This window comes from Ahaetulla prasina, chromosome 1 (genome assembly GCF_028640845.1).
Source record: "Ahaetulla prasina isolate Xishuangbanna chromosome 1, ASM2864084v1, whole genome shotgun sequence".
NCBI classification, from domain to species: Eukaryota; Metazoa; Chordata; class Lepidosauria; order Squamata; family Colubridae; genus Ahaetulla; species Ahaetulla prasina.
In genome coordinates this window covers 70,317,631-70,336,694 of record NC_080539.1, presented here as the reverse complement: position 1 = coordinate 70,336,694, position 19,064 = coordinate 70,317,631, and the positions used below count along the sequence as shown (strand labels likewise).

At 38.8% G+C, this 19,064-nt stretch overlaps 1 protein-coding gene across 1 annotated transcript in view; it reads right to left on the bottom strand.

Annotated features, from left to right (window-relative positions):
- The window catches only part of BTBD9 (BTB domain containing 9), a 168,057-nt gene that overhangs the window by 73,859 nt on the left and 75,134 nt on the right, over positions 1 to 19,064 (bottom strand). Inside the window, exon 7 of the mRNA XM_058168009.1 lies at positions 1,620 to 1,729. Within this exon, the coding sequence (XP_058023992.1) occupies positions 1,620 to 1,729 (110 nt within the window). The remainder of the gene's footprint in view (positions 1 to 1,619; positions 1,730 to 19,064) is intronic.

Sequence of the window (19,064 nt, the reverse complement as noted above, 5' to 3'; positions counted from 1 at the left end):
GAAGAAAAAAACATCCTCCAGTACAATAAAAGGAAAAACATTAGTACAAAAGTAAATTTCTGATTGATAATGAAAATACGATTAGTTTTGCCAGTGTTGCACATTCTTCCAGGTTTCTAGCATTGATAAAGTCTCTCTTTTTCAGTTTTATGCCAAATATTCATTGCAATTGCAAACCAGTTACTGGTTAACAATTGATCTCTATGAACAGCTCTTTGAATTCACGCAAGATTTGCTACCTAATGTGATACCATTAAGGATAATATTAATTAAATTATTAATTTTTATTGTGAGATTTGCAGCTAATATTTGGCATTTATATGAGAGACTGTCACACAGACTCTATACTTTTAACCTCATTTCATCATTATTTCACAAATACTCAAGGCTCACAGGAAAATTCTACTCTTCCCTGCTACTTTATTAATTCTGCTACAATATACGTTGCCAATTCTCTATAGCAGCACTCAAAATATGTCAGAAGATGACAAAGCAGTTTTAAAACCATGTAGACCAGGGATTCCCAATCCCTGGGCCACAGACCAAAAGGAACTTGGCCGAGCAAGCTAGCAAAGCTTCATCTGCCCATGTGCAGGATCTAGGTAGCATGTGAAACCATGCCTCCCAGTCCATGGGGGAAAAAATTCTGGTCCCTGGTGCCTAAAAGATTGGGGTCTGCTCAGGGATGAAATGTAAAATTTGTTACCACCAGTTCTGTGGGCATGCTTGGTGGTGGTGTGGGTTAATGTGACTGGGTGGGCATGGCTAACTTTTTTATTTTTATTTTTAAAAACATTTTTTCTACAACCTCTTCGGCCCAAGAGGTTGTTAAAAAATGCTTTTAAAAGCCTATGATGATCAGGCAACTCAGTTGGGATCGCCAGAGGGAAAAAAGCTTTTTTTTGGCGATCCCAGCTGAGTTGCCTGATCGCCAGAACCTTTTAAAAACATTTTTTCTACAACTTCTTCAGCCGAAGAGGTTGTAAAAAATGCTTTTAAAGGGTTCTGATGATCCCAGCTGAGTTGCCTGATCACCAGAACCTTTTTAAAACATTTTTTTACAACCTCTTCAGCCAAAGAAAAAATGCTTTTAAAAGTAAAAAAAAAAAACCTCTGATGATCACGTAGCTCAGCTGGGGTGGGGGTGGGAGGGATTTTTGCTACCGGTTTTCCAAACCACCCGCCACCTTCGCTACCGGATCGCGTGATCCGGTCCGAACTGGGAGCATTTCACCCCTGAGTCCGCTGATCTAGACCATTATTATAATGCTTTGTATTAGGTTTATTGTATTATTTGTACTAGATGAGATTTAATTTGTCATATTTTATGTCTATTCATTGCTTTTATCTGTTCTGTTAGATTTTTAAAAGGTTTTTTTAAATATTTTTTTTAGCTTAAGTAATTTCATTTTTGCATTTATTTGCATATATTTTATATGTTTTTAAATTCCTTATACTTCACCCTTCTTATGCTCGCCTTTGACTATAATAAAGGTCAAAGACCACCATAAGGAGGGTGAGTTACAAGGAATAATAAAGGTTAATTTGATTTGGATATATTTTTTAAACAAATGATAAAGTGCATCATTGGTAATATAATTCCCATTCATATCACTTACCTATTAGTCCTCTGTCAAGAGTGAAGGTTTTGTTGGTGAACATGCATTCAAAAGCCACAATATGGAAAACTTTGTTTACTGTGTTGTGTGTTCCAACTATTCTGATATACCTGTAAGTAAGAACAAAACAAAACAAAAATCAACAGAATGAAATATGCAACATAGCACTGATCTTTACTAATGCTGCAAGGATCAGTTTAGTTTATTTCTGTACTGAGAGACTGAAGTACCAAGAGAATGAAAAAAACAGGCTTGTAGTAAGTGCATAAATAAATATTCCAGCCATTTGAGAAATATCTCCTCCTTTCCAACCCACACCCCCATCCCATCTAGTAAGGAGGATGATATCAGCACTTGACAAAAACCATTTTTTTAGTACTGTGGCAGCAACAGCAACACAACAAACATTTCAGGGAAAACCTTAATAAAAATGAGTCAAAACTTACAATATTAAAGAAAGAAAACAATTACATAATATTAGAGAAGCAATCTTTTCTTTAATGTTTTAATAAAGAAAAAAGGGAGAGAGAAAATTGATAAAACATGAAGACAGAAGAAAAAAAGAAAACAATAAAAGCATATATTATATATAGGAAATCATTCCTTCTAATTTCTGAACATATCATAAATCCTTGACCATTATGACCATATAAAATAACAGTGTTCAATCTTATACTACATCGAGAGCCAATTCATAAAACTACAGCAAATCTTTATAGATAATTCAAGACTGCAAACCCAGTATTATGATAATTAAGGACTATTATATTTTGTTACCCCCATTATTTAATAAATCCATCAATTATTTATATATTGATAATTTCCAAGTTTCATGTATATTTAAAAATATATTCACATCATTGTATCTCCTGATCTGTGTAATGTCATATTGGTTCACTGATTTATATTTAGAACATTAAAAACATTGCCATTCACTCAATTTTAAAAGTTTTCTGGGGTAACAGTAAACATGCCAAAAATATTTTCATGTATTAGTCTTAACAGTTAAGATTCCTCTTAGCTAATGATTCTTTTCATATGGCAAATTCCAACTCATTATATCTACTGGATCATATAACATTTTAATTGTCTCCAGAATGGTTTTTTGACCTGAGCACTTGTCTTCCAAAGAGAAAGTAAACTAAAAACATGTGATTTACAAAAGCTAAAAATCAGAAAACATCCCATTATGAAATGATAGTCGTAATATAGATAACTAAAACTTAAAATCTAGGTTTAGAGCTAGAATAATAGTTTTTAATATATGAGCCAATGTTACTGTCTATATTTCTGTGTCAAAATTTAACAAGGAAATCAAATGAGAGAATGTCCAGTCAGCAGGATATTTACCAGATTTCAAAATCAGTTTTATAATACTGAGCAGAGGAGGCATTATTATAGTCCTCTACAGTATTTGGGCAAAGAATACCAATTATCTATCTATAAGCTTTTCTTTTTATGCCTACATTTAGTAATGTCTTACTTCTTGAAGAGGTAAAGTTGCAAATAGACAAGCAGTTGTTAGTTTGTATTTTAGCTACAGGTTCCTCACATTATATATGTATACGCATACATACATACAACCTTCCATGAATAATACTACTGTACAGTGTTCTTGCTCAGTGGTATAAAGAATATTTATAACTAATTTCTTAAAAAAAAACAGAGCCATGTCACTTCATTCTGAAGATTTTTGTGTACCTACTTTTAAACGTTTGTCATATCTCTTGCAAATTGTTATTGGAGTTTTCAAGCTGAGTAATTGCTTTTTATGAATAAAATGCTAGGCTTTTCAGCTCAGCCTATTGTTCTACAATATCAAAATTCTGATTTTATATTTGATATTTTATCTGCATAAAATGAACATTCTACAACTTTGTATATTGCAGAATGACCTTTTAAAAAGTGAAAAGGTTGGTTTGATTTTCTTTTTCTTCTAAATGCAGGCTAGATTGGCCAAAACTATTATATTGTCTATTATCAGTCAGATGGGGGAGACTTATTTTCTCTGATTTCTTGATTTCAGGCCTGTAAGGAATCAAACGTAAGGCAGTGCAGGTCAATAATTTAGATTTTTTTTAAAAAAAACACGTTACCAACGAGGCAAGCAAATCAAAAGATAAAGGAGTGCTGCTTATCCCAGGAATGAGGTAAAACTATAATTCAGATATCATCACCACTCAGTATGAGGAAAAGAAACTAACTCTGTATGATATGCAATATTCGATTGTTGATAATACTCTTTATTGGTGTTTAAATCTGTACAGAAGGATTGAAGAGCAGAATTTCATTAAAAAAAGCTATAATGATGCTTTAACCATCTAGAGCAGTTACCAACCATTATGCCATAGAACGTTTGTGTGCCATGAAAAGGCTACGACTGTGCCAAATCAGCAAGCCAAAGCAAATGACAGGAAATGATCCACAGCCAGAACCCCATCTCTATGATATCACCAGGGTGGATTGACTCTATTTCCCCTCCCAAGTCCCAGCAACTTGTGATGTCATGGGAGTTCCAGTTTAACAATTCAAATGTCCCACCCATGAAATGTATCCTGTGGCATGAAAAATGTTGAAACCACGATCTAGAGAAGAAATAAGGATAAAACTACCAGAAAAATATAGGCTGGGAGAGAGAGTGAATGGAGAAGAACAAGGTTAAGAAATTTGTGGTGGGATGGACAGAGATGAGAAGTTTGAAGAAGAAAAGGCAACATATGAAGCAGTTTATGGACCCAATGAAAACAAGGATGGTTTGTAAGGAAAAAGGAAAATACAATACATTTTGCTGGCATTAATTCTGTTTCTTTATGCAATTATCTTCATCTTTCATCTTTAATTTCTTTGTCTGCATAGTTTTGCTTATTCCAACAAGTACAGTGTGATAAGTATATATGTATGTTCTACTTTATAATGTTCCATATAGTATCTAAAAACCTTAAAGTCTTACTCGTAAGAGAAATATAAATCGGCAAGATGCAGAGAAAGTTTTTTTAAGATAAAACCTTCATTTATTTTTGTTCTTGTTACCTTTTAAAAAAACCAGGTTGAATTTTATAAACCAAAAAACAAGCAGAGAAAAGGCAATTTAACCCAACCCCTTTAATATGCCCATTATACACACTCATATCAAACTACAAAATGATGCATGCTTCCATTTTTCATTGTAGACACAAAGAAATGTTATTATTCACCACTTTTTCATCATAATGAAAGGTTCCATAAATCAAAGACAAAGACAATAAATCAATCCTCCTCACCTAAAGAAAAAACCTTTCTCTTTTTAACTGCCCCTACTCTCATTCCATACTATAAATATGCTCCCTCTTTTTCTCCCCCCTCCTATATACACAGACGTACAGTATTTTGTGTATGTTTAAAAGTTTTACAAGAAGCTGTTTTTTAAATTTTCAACTGCAGTTCTCTCTGCCATAGTTGTCATGAAGGATCACAAATATTTAGCAAATTTTTAGCTATATGTGAGATCCTATAAAAGTCCTGAAATGTGTGTAAAACCCTATTATTTGTTGCTAAGCCTTTGGATTTTGTTAGCTAAAGATATTGTGAACTTAACTCCTGGATACCACTGCAAACCCAGATGGAATTCTTAAAAATAATGTCCCATTCATTTGTGTGTGTGTGTGTGTGTGTGTGTGTGTGTGTGTGTGTGTGTATGTATTCAGTTTAAATGGCCATCCATTTCAACAAGTGTTTGAGTGGCAAACAGAATGAATATAAAATGAAAACAATCAGAAGCATTGAAAAAAAAGCAGAAAGGAAACGTCATAACCTAAATTACTAATGCAACTCAGAAGCAGGTTTCTGCAGACTAGGGGGCTTGGGGAATGAATAACTTATGCAATTTACATTTTCTGCTGCATTCTGCACCTTGAAGTTTTCAAATGTTCTTCAAGAGGTGCCCTATGTGGAACACATTGCACAAATCAAGACAGGAAGTCTCTTTTGCCCTCAGGACTTAACTTTCTACAAGCATTAACCTTGAATCAATATGCTCCTCTTGTTCTTAATGGGAGAATGAGTCCAGTTATTAATGAAATTAGAGTTATTAATAAATGTTCAGAAAAATCCCAAGCAAAGTAATATACAATATCGCAGTGGAATTAAAAAAAATCACAAAATTATTAGAATATAATTTCCTATCATCCAAAGTGAAAAATGCACATTATTAAATCAACAGTTATCTACATAAAAGAAATTACATTTTAAGAATACAATTAGATTTTGCTGCGTATTCTTTGAAGATGATATAATTTAACTTCAGGGCTATTTGCCATACTACTAATGTTGAAAAGCTTCGATTAAGAATAGATTTTTGAAAAGATGTTCTTTAAACTAGATTTTCATTAATATTTTTAATGCTTGGATTTCTATGAATATTTGGGATTTTTTTTTCTAATAGAGGCTTACCACAATTTTTTTTTCAAGAGTTGTGCTTCAGTGGGATTCTTCCTTTATTTAAAGAATACTGTGATTTTCTTCCATTCCTTTATCTTTTTTCCTCTGTGGATTCTGTTCAGTACCAAACTATAAGTACTTCATTAACTATCCTGTTTTTTAAAATGAATATTTTTCTCTCTTAAAATTATTCCTTTTTTCTCCAGAAACTACAAAAATTACATAGTATAGTTGTATAGTTATTAATTGCAAAGTTCTTTTCTTTTCGCTCCTGTGAATTTTCCAGACCTTAAAAACTCTTCAGAAGGAAGCTTTGTAAAAGAGAAAGTGAACCAACATTTTGAAGCTCCATAGTTTCTATATTCAGAGAAAATTAAAACTTGGTCAATATCATCCAAAGTATTGGAATCAAACTATATTTTAAAAAATTGGTAGTGAGCTATAAAGTATGCCTATCATGCTCAAGCACAAATAATGACAATTGGATATACAGTCCCAATTGGGCAAAAATGCATGCTTTCACACATATGACTGTTCTTTACTCAACTATAAATAGTTAGTCATGTCTATGGAGATTCTCAGTCATCCAGGTCATGGTTGCCCCAAAGGTGCTATTTTCCAAGAGGCAACTGGACTTTCTGGTTTTTTTTCTGAAGACGTTTCGCTTCTCATCCAAAAAGCTTCTTCAGCTCTGACTGAATGGTGAGGAATTATATATGACATGTAAACCAAACTGAAATAGAACTCAGATTCATAGAGATAAAAGCAACTGTTTGTTGGCTAGATGATGACTATAAATAAAATCAATAAGATTTCACTTACTGATTACCATCTACAATTGTTTAGTTAAGTCCTATTAAATGATATTTTATTTATTTATTTATTTATTGATCACATTTGTATACCGCCCTATCTCCCGAGGGACTCAGGGCGGTTAACAGGCATATAAAAAGAACATATAAATACAGATTAAAACACTAATAAAAAACTTATTCTAACCAGCCTGATTACCAAAACCAATTAAAATCAATATAAAATTTAAAATTTCAAAAATTTAAAAATCTAAAAAACCTAGTCCAGTCCTGCGCACCTAAATAAGTGTGTTTTAAGCTCACGACGGAAGGTTCTAAGGTCCGAGAGTTGGCGAAGTCCTGGGGGGAGCTCGTTCCAGAGGGCGGGAGCCCCCACAGAGAAGGCCCTTCCCCTGGGCGTCGCCAGACGGCACTGCCTAGCTGACGGCACCCTGAGGAGTCCCTCTCTGTGAGAGCGCACGGGTCGGTGAGAGGTATTCGGTAGCAGAAGGCGGTCCCGTAAATAGCCCGGCCCTATGCCATGGAGCGCTTTAAAGGTGGTCACCAACACCTTGAAGCGCACCCGAAGGCCACAGGTAGCCAGTGCAGTCTGCGCAGGATAGGTGTCACCCGGGAGCCACGAGGGCTCCTTCTATCACCCGCAGCCGCATTCTGGACTAACTGCAGTCTCCGGATGCCCTTCAAGGGAGCCCCATGTAGAGAGCATTGCAGTAATCCAGGCGAGACGTCACGAGGCGTGAGTGACCGTGCATAGGGCACCCCGGTCCAGAAAGGGGCGCAACTGGCGTACCAGGCGAACCTGGTAAAAAGCTCTCCTGGAGACGGCCGCCAAATGATCTTCAAAGGACAGCCGTTCATCCAGGAGGACGCCCAAGTTACGCACCCTCTCCGTCGGGGCCAATGACTCGCCCCCAACAGTCAGCCGCGGTTGCAGCTGACTGTACCGGGATGCCGGCATCCACAGCCACTCTGTCTTGGGGGGGTTGAGCTTGGGCCTGTTTCTCCCCATCCAGACCCGTACGGCTTCCAGGCACCGGGACAGCACCTCAATAGCTTCATTGGGGTGGCCGGTGTGGAAAAGTACAGCTGGGTGTCATCAGCGTACAGCTGGTACCTCACACGAAGCCACTGATGATCTCACCCAGCGGCTTCATATAGATGTTGAACAAAGGCGAGAGAATCGACCCTGCGGCACCCACAAGTGAGGCGCCTCGGGCCGACCTCTGCCCCCGTCAACACCGTCTCGACCGATCGGAGATAGGAGGAGAACCACCGATAAACGGTGCCTCCCACTCCCAATCCTCCAACCGGCGCAGCAGGATACCATGGTCGATGGTATCAAAAGCCGCTGAGAGGTCTAATAGGACCAGGGCAGAGGAACACCCCTATCCCTGGCCCTCCAGAGATCATCCACCAACGCGACCAAAGCCGTCTCCGTGCTGTAACCGGGCCGGAAACCGGACTGGAACGGGTCTAGATAGACAGTTTCATCCAGGTGTAAGGAAACTGATATGCCACCATACTCTCTACAACCTTCGCGAGCGGGTTGGAGACGACGATAATTACCTAAAACAGCTGGGTCCAAGGCAGGCTTCTTGAGGAGGGTCTCACCACCGCCTCTTTCAAGGCGGCCGGAAGACTCCTCCACCAAGGAAGCGCTCGTAATTGCCTGGAGCCAGCCTCGTGTCACCTCCTGGGTGGCCAGCACCAGCCAGGAGGGCACGGGTCCAGTAAACATGTGGTGGCATTCAACCTACCCAACAACCTGTCCATGTCCTCGGAGCCACAGGGTCAAACTCATCCCATAAAATATCACCAAGACCACCCTCGGACGCCTCCCTGGGCCACTGCAATTTTGGTCCAAACCGTCCCGGCTGAACGATTTTATCGTATAGATAACCGTTAAACTCCTCAGCACGTCCTGCAACGGGTCATCCCGCTCCCCTGATGAAGGAGGGAACGAGTCACCCAAACAGGGCGGCTGGGCGGTTATCTGCCGGCGCAATGAGGGAGGAGGCGTAGCAACGCCTCGCTTCCCTCAGTGCCACTAGGTAAGTCCTAGTATAGGACTTCACTAGTGTCCGATCAGCCTCGGAGCGGCTGGACCTCCAAGAACTCTCCAGGCGTCTTCTCCGGCGCTTCATCCCCCTCAGCTCCTCGGAGAACCAAGGAGCCGTTTGGGACCTGCGCCGGGTCAGAGGCCGCAAAGGCACGACACGATCTAAGGCCCCCGCCGCGGCCCGTTCCCAGGCCGCAACCAGTTCCTCAGCCGTGTCGTGAGCCAGACCCTCAGGAAATGGCCCAAGCTCCGTCCGGAACCTCTCAGGGTCCATCAGGCGCCTGGGACGGAACCAGCGTACTGGCTCCGTCTCCCTGCGGTGTTGAGTGGCGGTCAGAAAGTCCAGGCGAAGAAGAGAGTGATCTGACCATGACAGAGGTTCAATAACTATTTCCTTCAAATCCAGATCTCTCAGCCACTGACCAGAGATAAAAATCAGATCCAGAGTGCCACCCCCAATGTGAGTAGGGCCATCAACTACTTGAGTCAGGTCCAAGGCCGTCATGGAAGCCGTGAACTCCCGAGCAGCTGTCGATGACGAGCCGGAAGATGGCAGTTAAAGCCCCCCATGACTAGAAGTCTGGGGGTCTCAACTGCCACCCCAGCAAGCACCTCCAGGAGCTCAGGCAGGGCAGCTGTCACGCAGCAAGGAGCCAGGTACACGACCAGCAAGCCCATCTGACATCTATGACCCCATCTCACAAAAGGATTCACACCCGGCAATCTGAGGCACAGTGGTCTCCTCGGCTCTAGACTCTCTCTAATCACAACCGCCACCCCACCACCCCTACCCTGGCCCTCGGCTGATGGAATGCTCGAAACCCGGCGGGCACATTTGAACAAGGGCACGCCCCTTCTGGGCCCAGCCAGGTCTCCATGCGCCCATAAGGTCCGCGGCACCCCTGAATAAGATCGTGAATTAGGGGGCCTTATTGGCCACGGACCGTGCGTTGCACAACATCAGCCGAAGGCCAGGGCCCTGAGGGTCCTGACCATCCGGGAACGGGAGAAGTTTGAGGGCTCGGGCGCGCGATCGCCTGCAGACATCGGCGCGCCCCTAACACGATGTGAGCCCCACTTCCGCCATATCTGCCCCTCCCCTAACCGTGGAAATGTCACCACCCTCAACCAATGGAGCACCAACCCCCATGACCTCGGACCCACCAACCCCGCCACGAGCATGCGCAGGAACTGGACTCCCACCCGGCGGGTTTCCCCAACACCCGCCCTTAAATCCTCCCACCCACCCCCAACCCAAACCTATCAATTTCCTCCCCTTAAAAACCCCTTTAGCACCCTCCTTAAAAAACCCCGACAGGTTCTTCCCCCTACCTGACACTACCCCCCCTTTAAAAAACCCTTATTAAAAAACCTATCTACAAAACCCCACAGGTTCTTTTTTTTCGCATGCCACCTCTGTGGGTCCCAAAACCCGTCATAGAGGCCGGCCCTCGATAATGTGGAGGGCCATTTCTGCGAGGCGGGGGCACCTCGCAGCTGCAAGAGTTCATCAGAAGAATAGCGCGTCGTAATAGAAGATAAGATCGGCGAAAGGGGTCCAAACTCCGAGGGATAAAAAAGATGGCAAAGATTAAAGATGTTATCCAAATAGAGATTGAAATAGGCCTAAAATGATGATAAATGATGATAATACTAAACCAGCATGCTGGTAATCCCAATAAGGGCAGACCCAGAGTAAAACCACAAACAGTCCAGATGGTAGTCTGTCGAAGGTCTGAGACCAAACATCCTGGGATAGAAAAGGTGGAGAGGGGGTTACTCCAGTCATAGGCAATATCGGCTGCTGTTAAGTCTCCTGCATCTTCCAATAGGCCTAAAGGGCCAGCGACCGGCCAAGGATACCAATAAGGCCAGAAAAGGCGTAGCAGATGTTAACCGTCCAACGAGGGTCTCCAGGCAGGCAAATCCATCGCACCTCCATCGCCTTCCCGCTATCCTCCAACCACCACCACCTCCAATCCAGGATAGAACACACAATCCAGGGGTCCCTTCAAATCCAGCACCCCCTAGTGCATCCTCACCCGGTGCAGAGGCCGGACGCCCAACCTCTCCTCCGGAGGGGCCCACCCCCCCCCACAGGTTGAGCCCCCCCGAGAGGCTGGAGGATAGGAGAGACGCCATGGTCACAATCTGGCGGCAGGGAAAAGGCACAGACGACTTGGGCGGAAACAGATGGAACTTCTCAGTCGCTGTCGCCATCGTCCAGGTCGGAACAAAGGTCCGAACCCGAACGGCACAGCGCCACCAAGCCGATAAGATGTAACAGTCAGATGAAAATATAGAGGTCAGATGTGGAAAACGGGAGGCAGACCAGCTATTAAAAGCCAGGCCAAGCCAGCCAAGACCGGCGCCAACCGCAGGAGCCAGCTGAAAATTAAAAATCGGCCGGAAAACGGCCGAGAAACGCCGAATCAACGTCCCGCCTCAGGCCCGAAAAACATGGCGCCGTAACCGCCGACTGCTTACCCGACCCCGTTCTCAGCAGCCGTGGGCTCAAAAGAGACCAAAAGCCTCTCTCCACGGCTGCCGCTCTGATGACAGTCCAGGTCGGGGCAGCAGGCGGCTAGACCGGCGGTTTGGATAAAGCCATCCTCGGAGGGCCCCACAAACGCCGGAGCCGGATCTTCAACGCTGCGCCATCTTGCGCATGCGCAGAACCAGGCAGAACTGACTTTTTTTTTCTATCTAATTATCTAATATCTAATTATATTTAGATCTGAATTGAAAAATTTAGGCAAAGACAAAAATTTCCTTTTCCCTTAGAGAGAAGGGACTGTGAAGGGGAAAAAAGTAAAGGTTAATATCTGTAAAAAATTGTCAGACAAAAAATGATAAAATGCTATAATGGCAAACATATGGTTAAAGGAAATAATGTGAGAAAACTAATTGGTTTTCAACTTTCTATCCCTGGTGATGCATATTACATCTAAAATAGTGTATCTGAATGGAAAATTGAGATTTTTAGATACCATGTTCAAATGCATTTTGATATTCCAAACCAAAAAAGGCACTGTAGACAAACAATTTACATCCATCTTTGGGGGATATTCCGTAGAGAAAAACTGTGTGCATATAGTTTATTATCTCCAAGGACCACCCAAACAACTTAAACAGATGGAAGATAATTAAACCTTAAACATGGCTGGAGATGGCAGATACTGAACAGATTGCCTATCTTCGATGAAAATTGAAATTTCAGTAAGACTAAATATACATCTGTTGTAAAAAGGATAAACACAGATATTATTTAACTCCAGATAAATATAATACCAACAATTAAAATGCTAAATACTTCCTAATTTTTTTAAACTACATCCAATATTCACCAAATGAACCTACCCCAGCAGTTATTAACACTACTTTAAAAAATATTTTTAGTAGAACTGCCTTGATCCTTATCTGTTCATCTTATTACCTTTCCTCATCTATTTGCGAAGCCCCCCTCAAAAAAATCAAGTTATTGATTTCTATCACATGCCCATACTCTGTAAATTGTTACCTCTAGCTCTTAATCTCAAGTCAGTAGCCAGTCATCATTTTATCCAAGATTTATTTGTTCCTATGTTTTGTTGCCTATACTATTATTAACCATTTCCAAATCCATTAACTCAACAGCACCTATTCTGTCCACTCTTTCTTAATATCCAGCTTTCAGAACTGGAAATTACCAACAGAAAAAACATTCCCTTAACCATTTTGATCTCTACTGGCATAGAAATCTCTGCATTATTATGATCCCGATAGTCACAGACTTACTTCCTCAAACTATTCTCTGTGTTTCTAGTACTTTTTTCATTTGTATGTGGTCAGAAATATATTTTGCATCTTCATATCTTCACATCACTTAAAGTTCATTAATAATCTTGGGTACTATTACCTGACTTTATATTATTTAATGTCAATTAAAATTTTCACTATTTTTATTTCCACAATGAATTCTTCCAAATGAATCATTTCTGTATCTTAATTTTTTAAAAAATATTTTATACTGCCATTCTTAAAAAATATTCACAATACAAATCAAACATATGTAGAAACATACTTCTTTATCTCCCTTTCTGTTTTTGTGTCACTGTATTTTTCTGGATCAAGTACTTCTAGAAGCTTCTTGTTCATACAATCTTTCCTTTCTTGTTTGACACTGGAAGTCTTTTTTCATTTACCACCCATCCTTCTTTTGCCCAAGACTTTCACTGACTTTGGGTATCATGATAGTTTTTTTAAAAGCCACTAAGATACCTTTTCTTGGTGACATTTCAAGAGACAAAAAAACAAAACAAAAAACCAAATTCAGTTTTCTCTTTTGCCTCCTTCCATAGTTTCTTTACATACATTAATCCTACACTATTGTTATATTCATATTATATTCTTAATTTCTTAATATGTTTCTTCTAGCTCAAATTCTGATAGTATACATATATATTTTATTAAAATTATTATTGTATTATACCCCAATAATAAATCAACTTGTTATACTGAATTCACTTATTTATATTTTCAATTTTTAAGGCAGCTGACTTACCAATATTCTGGAAGACTTAAGTTAAAAACAGATAATAATAGTACAATAAAAAAAAGAAAACAGCTACCCTAATGAACACCCCCCCCAAATTAATCAGTTCCATCTCAAACTGCAGTTTCACACATCTTCTCAGGCCAGTACCTGTTGGAAGAACCAGATCTTTAATGCTCCCTTAAAGGTTAGCAAACCTACTTGCACTGCTACCTTCTGGATTATCTGAGGATTTAATTTTAATCGTCCAAGAGATTGTTAGGTTGGGAAAAGGGCAACAGCTTAACTTCTTTGTTAGGTCCAGTCATTAGGTTACCAACTCAAGTATTTGCTGAGGATCAAGAGATTGCTTGGATTACTTTCTCCTACATGCTGTATAGATATATTTGAATATTAGAGGTAACAATCCCCAAAAGCTTAAAGAAAAAAAAAGGAACAATAATGTATTCAGTTTTCCCATTTCCAATTTATTTAAGATTGTTTAAAAAGATTTACATTTTTGAAGAAAACAAAGTGGCAAGAATTTCCTCTTGCAGCTTTCAATAAGATATATAAAATCTAATCTCATAAAAATGACTTGTACTCCAAAACCAGACAAAATACAAAAGTAGGCTGGTTGCACAAAGTACTAACCTAAAGCTCAGCAGAAATATTCCCTCACTATGTTTAATATGCTCTATTTAATCAACACTTTTGTCTCAGCATTGCCATCTCATATCCTGCAGACATGGAGTCAAAATAACTATTTGTACTTAACTGCAACTCTAAATTAATTAACACATTTGCTGTTTATTTGAAGGATAAATAGGGCTGCCAAACAGATCTTTGCAAATCAAAAAGTGTTTCAAAGAGCTAGAATCACCTGGAAAAAATAGTAAAGATCTCTCTCTCTCTCAAACAATCAATCAAATGATTGGCATATTTTATAATAGTGAAAGATCTTAAAGATGTAACTATACTTAAAGAAAAAAGTACTTTGGGAAAAATTTATTCTCTATAAAAATAATTAAGTCTACTATGTTAACCAGTTATGCTTGCATTTATAAATTGAATTTTCAATCAGACATACAGTACACTAAATCCAGCTTCTCATTCAGCCAATACTACAAAATAATTTCAAAAGTCAATATCTGACAATAGGAACATAATCTTCTAATGAACCAAATAAATTCCATGCTTGGAATATTTTAGTTATGAACAAACTAACCATATTTGAATGACAAATTCAATCAGTGTTGAGTCTATATAGCCAAAAAATAAGTTCAACTATACAAATCTAGAGTGATAATAAAAAACAATATTAAGCGATGGAGATTTTCAGAGGATTAGTAATGACTTTGCAGATATATTCAGATTTTCATAAACATTCCAAATGGACTCTTACTATAATAAAGTAATAAGAGTGATTATAATAATTATCTACTAAGATCCCAATGTTATGCAGTATAGACCACAATTCTAAGAATGAGGGTTTTTTTAAATCTTTAAAAAATGAATTGGTTTTTTTAAGTAACTTAAAGTAACTTTTTTTATCTAAGATTTTGAAAAATGAACAAGCCAGTAAAACATTATGTGGCTGATATTCTATATTATTTTAGCAATGCTATAGAATCATTTTTCCCAACAGAGATTGTTTTTGCTTCAGACTGCTTAGATCTTATCTTACTTTTAATCAAAGTTATTTTCAGAAAAATCAACCTTATATCAACCTAAGGGGTATAGCCCATTACTAATAGGCAACAACCCCAAACCTATAAGGGATATGAGATGATGTAAGAGAATTCAGATGATGATGATGGTGGTGGTAGTTCCCAGGTTTGGGCTAGTCAGGCATTTGGATTGTAAGATTTCCCATCTGCCTTACATGCCAGTTTTAAAGGGGAGGACCCCTACATCATCCAGAAGACAGATGGTGGCAGTGAAATAACAAACAGCTGTGCCCAAACAGGAAGACAGTACCAATTAGTGGTCAAGGCCATAAAATCAGTGAGAAGAGAAGGGCAAGATCTTCCCATCTCAGACCCAGCACCAGCAACCACCAGTCCAGCAACTTGTTCCTACTCCAGTACATTTTTCGGACTAAGAATTAAAAGCTTTTTTTTTCCATTAAAATTTCTTACCATTTCACAATCCACCCCCATCCTACAAAAAAGTTATATACTTAAAAAAGCCCTCAGAATAGATTCCTTTTGTGGCCCTAGTGAAATAAATAAAACACTACTACAGCTTGTTTTTAAGTTCCTATTATTTTCCCAATGGTGGAACACTTATATTCTTTAGGGTGCATGATGTTCAGGCTATTTTGACAGGTTTCCCCAGTGGAGCAGTTCAGTCCCAAGCTGAAAGCAAAATACTTTTCTGTTTTCTGCAAATCTCTACTAAAACAACAGGGACCAAGAAAAGTTTTGCCATATGATTAGTTGTCTGTTTGGAAAAACTCTAATTTTCTTGGGGAATAAATTAATGGGGTGGCATGGGAAAAGAAAAATATAATTTTCCCATGAGTAGTCACAGGAATTTCAGAATTGAATTTCCTCTATGTTAGCTCTGCTGCATTAACTCTAAAAGTAGGCACAATGGAGCTGAATATCAACATTCTAAACATCATAGATTTGATAACAAATAGTAATTGAAGTACAGTGATTGGGAGGATATATAAGAATATGCAGGAATTTTTATTGTACATACATTTTGCATTATGAAATAGAATGTAAAAGTAAATGAGGAAAAAAAATGTCTGTACACTCCATTAAGGCAAACATTCGTTTTATGTTGCTATTCATTTTGCTTTTGTTTAAATATACCACAGATCAATAGGCCCAAAGATATAAAAGGGCCAAATTTCTTTTCAATCTTCTTTTCTACAGAGGTATTTTACAATTGCTATTACCAGCAATACAGAGCTGACATGCCTAAAACAATTAGAATCAAACAACATTCACAATCTAGTAATTACTGTCTTTACAAAGTTGTTTAGGCAAGAGAAATGCTCTTCAATTTACATCATGTTCAGACCAACTCTCAAGGATATTAAAAGGCAATTCTTCATTGTCTCTTCATAAAAAAGGAAATGGTGTCATTCAGCACCATCTAAACTGCTATTTATTGCCAGATGAAGGGCACATTTCTTACAGTTCACACAGCTGAATCAACACATACATGAAAGGATGATATGCGAAAGAACAGAATCATTATTAAAAATATTAATTAGAAAAACACCCATTTAAATTAAATGTCCTTCTCAGTAAAGACACAGTCTTTTTTGTATTGCAGTGGACATCTCTGCCTTGTAAATGTTAGGAGCTCACAAACTGAACATTGAAGCTGCTGACCTTTATATGTAATAGGGGCTTAAAAAAATTACCTTGGGCTATTTTCCTGAGTAATTCCTGAACCTTTCATGTCATGCTTTATTCCTCTTTCACTATCAAATCATTCATAATGCTCAGCTACAAGCCTGTGTGTTACTGTTGAAGCAATCAATTGAAAATTAAAATGGTTTATATATTCATGGAAGCAGTTTTTTTAGAAAGGTTATATATGTATAGGAAAAATGATGGCAATCTGGAGTTAAAGCAACAAAGATCTAAAAACAGAATTAGGAGGAAAGACAAAAGAATGATGGATGGGTCAGCAGCTGCCTCTGCTGGTGAAAGATGACAGTGAAAGTAAACTGAAGGTGGGGGGGGGGAGTGGTGGCAGAGTGAAGGACGGCCAAAAAGACAGAGATGGGGGAAGATGGATAAGTTAAGTGGAGGTGAGCATGGCAGGGCAGGAGAAATGTGAGGTGCTTGCCTGACACAATGCTCTCCTAACAATCACAACTGGGACTACTGGAACTGCAGTCACTAAGCAAAGCATGATGTTTCCTAGCTTAGTGAGAGAAATTCCAGCCCCAATTGGAGTTATTAAGCAAGGATTACTGTACCAATATGCCTTTACTTCAAGGAAATATACCACTAAATACTTATATTCCCATTCTTCAGACATTTAGAGATAAATCCAGCATTTATTTTAACAAGACTTATTTTCATTGAGTTACCTAAGAAGTATTATAACCTTAGTTTTACCTATTACTGTCTATTACAGAAAAGCAGAAATAGAATTTTCAATGTCTCTGAACTATGACATCTATAATTTCTTCCAGATAATCTAAATCATGTAGATTAAAGAACTTGTAACATGGGCAAAATCAGTAATCTATTAACTGAAACAACAGCAGATTGTATTTTTTCTGCGCAAGATTGATACAAAAGTTGGCATCTTTTAGTTCTTTAGTAAGATGAACACTGTACTGGAACTTGAACCAGAGAGACAGATCCAGACTCTTAGCCATGGACGTTTCCCGAGTGACTTTGGGAAGATACTCCCTCAACCCAACCTATCTTTAGAAGCTCTTGTTGGAGAAATGGGAGAAGGAGTGATATGTCTACCACACTGAACCTCTGAATGAAAAATGGGATAAAAATGTAACAATCATACATTTCTGAAATACCATTATTTATAGTAATGCTTTTGTACAGAAATGCCAAGTACTTAATATTTGATCAGTATTTTAAAATCATAAAAAGCATGGCTGTAAAACTTTAACTTTATACTTTTTAAATATCCTAATACCCTGTATCCTAATACCCTGTAATGCCAAAATGGAAACTTAACAGAGTATACAAACTATTGTACAATATCCCTAATTTTACAAGCTAATAAAAATGCTTAGAATCATCCAGCAAAGATCAGAGCCCTACATGAAAAAAGAGATGCCAGATCTTTAGATTTTTTAAATCAGATTTTATTTCTGATGTTTGCTAAATGATTGATAAATCCAAAGAATACCAAAAGGAAATCAGTGAGTGCTTTGGTGCTTATATTAAGAATTTTGATTGTGTCTAATGAAAAGAGACAGAACAACCACCAGCCTTAAAATTGACAATGAACATATTGAAGTGGTAGATCACTACTGTCTTTTAGGATCAACCAACAGTAAATGAACAAGTAGTCAAGTAATAAACCACAAGCTAGCACTTAGTAGATCTGCGAGAAGGCCTTGGAAAAAGATCAGATATCATATGTCTACACCTAGAAAGATCAGAATTATGAAAGTCAAGGTATTCCCGGTGACACTATGTTTTAAATTAACTTTAAAGAAGCAGGATAGAAACAGTATTGACACTTTTGATGCTGGAGAAGACTCCTGAGGATACCATGTGCAGCCAAAACAAACTGAGTTTCCAGTTTCTGGCGTGCACATGTGCGCTGGTTACCTGGTCTTCTGGTTTCTGGCGTGCATGTGCACATGAAGACCAGGTGGCCGGTTCGCTTGTGTGAGGAACCCGGAAGAGCAACAGGCGATGGCTGCCGTGCCCGGAGAGATGGCTCTGTTTGCCACTTCCGGCACATGTGCCATAATTTGCCATCACTGGTATATGTCATGCTGACAAACAGCCATCACTGGGCATAATCCTTTCACATAATGTTACTCACACAATAGGTTCTTATAGTCAGTAATTTCCTGAAGAGAATAAAGTTTAATACAATTACATTCAATACGTTATTGATGAATGCAGTTGAAACTAACACTTCCTCAGTGTAATATTTTGTAATTTTGTCATAATACACCACATTAC